At 55.0% G+C, this 5,504-nt stretch overlaps 1 protein-coding gene across 1 annotated transcript; it reads left to right on the forward strand.

Moving 5' to 3' along the window:
- Positions 1-1,247: 1,247 nt before the first annotated feature.
- Positions 1,248-2,999, forward strand: LGALS2 (lectin, galactoside-binding, soluble, 2; the record flags this gene model as incomplete). Its single annotated transcript, XM_010160472.1, has 3 exons — positions 1,248-1,330; positions 1,607-1,766; positions 2,853-2,999. Coding segments are annotated over 3 exons (390 nt in total), but the record flags the coding sequence as incomplete, so codon positions are not given.
- Between the last annotated feature and the right edge of the window lie 2,505 nt (positions 3,000-5,504).

Consider the following 5,504-nt stretch of genomic DNA (forward strand, 5'->3'; position numbering starts at 1 on the left):
CAAACCATTCCGTGATTCTATGCTAACATTTCCGTGCCTCAGGGTTAGGGAGGATGGGGTTATTGATGTGCATGGCTCCTCAAGCTAAAAGGTTTGGGTCTTGGTGGAGTTGGATGGGAGAGAGCTCCCACGTATTGCTAGTGCATTCCATGCAGCTGGGGCTGAATCTAGAGCCACAGGAAGGGAAGGATCTGGGATGCCACTCATGTCATTCCTGCAAAGGACTGTTCATAACGTGTGTTACCTAGAGGGGGTGTGTTGGCTGTCTTCTCCGAGCCCTTTGGAGCCCTTCCTCAGAGCACTGTGGGGAGGGATGGTGGGGACCATTTTGGTGTGCTGGTGTGGATTTTGGGGGCTGCCTCCCAGCCACAAAATGAAGGAGCTGGGATGGTTCTTTTGGCTGAGCTGTTACACGCAGAAAAGAAGTGAACACGGCGGTCATACCTCCCTGGCCAGCTGGGAGGACCCTTGTTCTGTGTGGTGGCTGGAGTAGCACCGCTAAGGGCTGCGTGAAGTGGTCCTTCCACTGAGAGCCCCCAGGGGAGGCTGGGAGTTGGTAAATTCCCCTGAAGTCCTTTCTAAGAGGAAGTTTACACAAGTAAACTCTTTCTTCGGATCAAAGTCTTTCCTGGCTTAACTGCAGTTGGTGGGGCCTGGCAGAGGCGGGTGCTGTTAATATATAAACCGCAAGGAGGTCTAGGGACACAGTCCTCTGCGGGTAGCATTTCTGTGCTGAACTGCTGGTGGCTCCCTGCCTGGCTACTCTGTCCTCTGAGGAAGATGTCTGTAAGGGCTGCTGCTCCTATCCTCTGTCACCCAGGGTCCCCCACTCAGCACGGCTGAGCAGGGGACCAGCAAGCCACAGCCACCACTGCTCTCACCCTTTGCATTTCTTGGGCTGCAAGCAATGCTGACCACCAAACCCTGGGATGTGCCCCTCTGCTTTAATCCTCTTTGAACCTCTGCTGTCATGTTCTCCTTTCCTTCTGGTGAGGACAAGCCTGTTTTCATCTCCTCTCTCTCTCTCTGATGTCCTTTTTTTTTTGCTTGCTGGTTTCACTCAGCCCACTCTCCCCTCACTGAGTGAGAGGCCCTTGCAAGACCTCCGGCACAGAGGGGTTTTGGCCATGAGAGGAACACCAGCCAGGAGCAGTAGATGTTCTCCTGGCTGGAGCACCTTCTCACTTGGGGTAGCAGGGGAGGAATGGCTGAAGGAGCCTCACAGACTATTTTTCTCTCTGCCTTAGGATAAATTTGAAATCTTAAACCTGGATATGAAGACTGGGGACACCCTGAAGGTCAAGGGCAAAATACCCGATAATGCTTACAGGTAAGTGCCAAGAAACTGCCTCAGTTTGCCAGGACTGAAGGAGAGGTGCAGAGGGAGGTGGTTTTCCAAGGTTGCCAGCTACAAAAAGCATGAGTATAGCTCCGTTAGGGAAGCCCCTACACCACCACTACTCCCCTGGTTCCCAGGCGGAATGAGGAAAAGGGAGGCGTTAAGCACTGACAACGCTGATGGAGGAATTGGGTGCAGAGCCATGTGTTGGATCTTCCAAGACCCTTTCCTGTCCGTTTGGCTGACCTTCCTCCTCTTCACCCACAGGTTCAGCATCAATCTTGGCAGCAGCTTCGCGAACCTGGCACTTCACTTCAATCCTCGCTTCGATGAGTCTGTCATCGTCTGCAACTCCAGGTGCTCCGATGCCTGGCAGGAGGAGTATCGTGATCACCACTTCTGTTTCTCCAAGGGCTCCACTGTCAAGGTGAGGGGTCTGTTCCAGCATGGGGTTGTGAGGGGAAGCTCCTGGTTGGCAGATTCCCATCCCCCAGTCCTCCCAGTCTCATCCAATGCCTCCTGCTCCATCCCAACAGCCCCTTATCCTCTGGGTTTTTGGTCCTGATTGCCATTTCCACCCCTCCTTCAAAACCCCAACGTTTCCTCTGGGAACTTTGCATGAGCCCTGTCTGTCTCAGGCTTTGTAAGTGCTTCCTGCCCCCCATACCCACCCAGCAGGTGAGCGTGCGAAAGGTGTACAGGCATGTACGAAAGCAAAAGGAGTCTCCAGGAAGCAGGATCTTGCTCATCTCTGCCTCGTTTCTCTCCCTAATTCCCTCCTCTGATAACACAGGCTTTAAGGCAACACAGGGTTGGGAGCAATGTCCAAAAACCTCTTCCTTCTGTTCTTCTGTTCTCACTATTCCTGGTTCCACGCTGCCAATCTAGCCTCCCTCTCCTCCTGCCAGGGATGCTCCCTGAGTTGCTGTGTCACCCCATCTGATGTCCCAAGACGTTCATGGGGCTGTGTTTAGGAGCAGTCTTGTTCCTGTTGCTGCGGAGAAGAAGCTTGTTTCCTCAGTCATGGCTGGCTCTTGGGGAAGGGGTGTCGAGGTGATGGCTTTGGGGAGTGATATCTTGCATTTGCAGTGATCAGTGCTGCGTTCTCATCCTGTCAGCTTGTGAGTGTATCAGTGAAGCTCCTTTTTCCAGGTCCTGGTGAGCTGCTGAGGGCATGGGGGTGTGGGGTTTATTCTGCACCGTTCAGAGCAGATCTAAGCCATGTAGCGTGTCAAGACACAATTGGGTTTAATCTGTGTTTACAACCTGAGCATCTGAAACAGCCCCAGGAGAGATCCTGTCAGCAGGTCATAGTCTAGGTACCAGCTCAGACCCTTGATATCAACTACTCATTCCCTGCTCCACCCTCAGCTCAACCCCCAGCACCTTGCTTCAGTCTGTCAGTACCAGGTCGGACTCTCACGTGTAACAGTCAGGCCTTTCGCCTGGATGCTCACCTCCTAACTTTCTCCTTGTCCTCAATTCCTGCCCTTCCTCCCCTCTCTTCTCCCAGTTCATCATTGAGATGATGGCAGAGAAATTCCGGGTGACCCTACCGGATGGGCATGAAGTGCATTTCCCCAACCGGCACAACTACCACAACATCGGCTACATGAACGTCATCGGAGACTTCAGGGTCACCTCCTTCAAGCTGGACTGATGGGCAACACTCCCCAGCTCCAATAAAAAAACATCAGAAGTGGCAGTCTGCCAGCTCCTGATGCCTTGGCTTCTGTGAGATCTGTCTCTGGGGCTCTGTGCGAGACACCTACACAGCCCATGGGTTTTCCACCAACAGGGGAGGAGCCCTTGTTGGATGGCAGGAGCTCTTAGGTACTGCTGGGTGCTTTTTGGGGTCAGGCCAGGATGTGGGGTTAAATGGGCAGTACGTAGGACAAAGCAGGCCGTAGGTGGGGTTCAGGAGGAGAGGGGCACTGTGTTTTCTCTGGGAAGGGTTTGTTTAATCTTTTCACAATTCACCTTTTCTTCCTGCACTCAAGTCTTTGGGAGAAAGGGAGGGGAGCAAGAGGTTTTTGGAGGGAGTGGGACAAAAGTGTTTGACGTGAGCGATGTGGCATCTAGTGCCAAAAAAGCGCAGTTAAATGTTAGGTTTGGGAATCTCAGGGCATGGGTTTGATGGTTCTTCTTGGCTGCTCTCCCAGCCTGGGGCAGGAGGAAGGAGTGCCTTGCCCTCCCACAGGAATGGTACCACACGGAGCGGTGGCACAGCTCAAGGGGGCCCCAAAGCCAATGTTCCCGCTGGTTATAAAGAATTGTCTCCTGGGACTTTCCCCTTATCTCACCTCACTTATCTGCTGGCGCATTCCAGCCAGGTTACCCATTACTCCAGCATTTCCACACTGAAACCCATTCGGGGAAATTGAGGCAGGGGAAGGCAGTTTGGGCTGGGTTATGGTGCTGAGCACCTCCCAGTCCCTGTCCCTCGCACGGGACTAGAGGTAATGAGTGCTGATTACCTCATGCTGCAACACTAATTAGAAAGTGTCCCTCCAGCCTTCGGCGAGACAGATGTGTGACAGCCAACACTGGGCACTTGAGGCTGGGTGGGAGGAGAGCAGAGTAGAACGTCTTACGGAGACCCCAGTCCAAGGGAAGGTGGTAGCACCCTTGCCCACCCTCTCCGCTTCCTCACCACCCATCCTGTGGGATTTGCCGCTGCCTGAGCGCAGAGTCAGAGGATGTCTGACGGGCTGGAAGGGCCGCAGCCAAGCCAGATTTGGGAAGGGTACCCATCCTCTTCAGGCTGCAAACGGATTGTTGCTGGGCTGGAGAGGAAGCTTTGCACCCTCCAGCGTGCTATGCGGAGCCAGGTGGATTAGACGCTGCTTTGTGTGTTAGCCACGGTGAGCAGCAAAGTACCAGGCTAGTTATCCTAGGGATCCCAGCAGTGCTGGAAAATCCTGCTGAGAGGGGAGAGGATGGTATTTTATGGCTAACGCACCAGCAGACGTGGGAAGGAAGACGATGAGGTCGCTGCAGCTGAGGGGAGGCACCAGAGAAGTTAGTATCAAAACTGCTTTAATAAGGACAATAATAAGTGCATGGGGTACAGAATGGAGGCAGAAAGGATATTCCACAGATGTGGATCTTTGGTCTGGAGCTTGTGTTACGGTCTGGGAAGCGGAAGGAGCTCACCCTGAGAGCCAGTGTCCCTGCTGCAGACAGTGCAGGGGTGATAAGGCTGATCCTGCTGGGTGCTAGTGGCCAGTTCTGGGGACTCCTTGGGGCTGCCCCGGCTTGTTGCTGCTGGCCAGCATGAGGCAGCTGCCGGGGGAGGTGGGCTTGCCCCTAAACATCGATGGACAGCCTGGCTGCAAGCGGCACTCCCACGTAGAACGCGCGTGCACGCCGCAGCCCCTTTATTGCGCTCTGAATTGCTCCCTGCCAGAAGCAGCCGGGCAGTGGGTGAGCTGTGTGGGAGCAGAGGCCTGCAGCCACAGCCTGGCATTTCCCCCTGCTGCACTCCCCCTCCTGTCCCAGAGAACAAGGGGGGTCCTGTGAGGGTCCCTCCAGTGACCTCAGCCCCCGAGCATCCCGGCTTCACAAAGGAGCTTCTGTGAGGGCCAGTTTGCACGCGGGGCAGCGTGGGGGGCAGCTGGTGCCAGGGCGGCCGCACCGCCCAGAGCCACTCGGCGAGGGGCATTCGCCGTCCTCCACACGTACCCCTGGGAAGGAGCACGCTGGAAAGAGGGGTGTGTGCGTGGGGAACAGCGAGAGGTGGCCCAAACTGAGCAGCTGCAGAATGGGTGTCTCCTTGCTCTGAGATGGGGGTGAAAAGAAGGGGATTTTTAGGGCCCAAACTGGAGAATTTAGTGACCTGACCACCTCATCTCTGCCTCCAGCCGGTCGAGAAGTTTCTCCCCTCCAGCTGTGAGAGGCTGGGGGTTGGAAAAGGAGCCAGCCTAAGTGATGCTCAGCAGCAGGAGGCGAGCGGAAGACCCCTGCGATTATCTCAGTGTGTGCTCGTGCCTCCTGAATGCTGAGCTCATGGCTTTTTGGGCGGGATGGAAAAGAAAAAGCTCTTGGTGGCGTTGCCTGTTTGTTGGGCCCCCAGCTGACCTCCCGTGGTAGATGGATGTGCTCTATGGAAGGGTCTTGCACCAGCTGGAGCTGGAGAGACCCCCATCCCATGTGTGCTGGAGCT

This window comes from Eurypyga helias, unplaced genomic scaffold, assembly GCF_000690775.1.
Source record: "Eurypyga helias isolate BGI_N326 unplaced genomic scaffold, ASM69077v1 scaffold40801, whole genome shotgun sequence".
Taxonomy (NCBI): Eukaryota; Metazoa; Chordata; class Aves; order Eurypygiformes; family Eurypygidae; genus Eurypyga; species Eurypyga helias.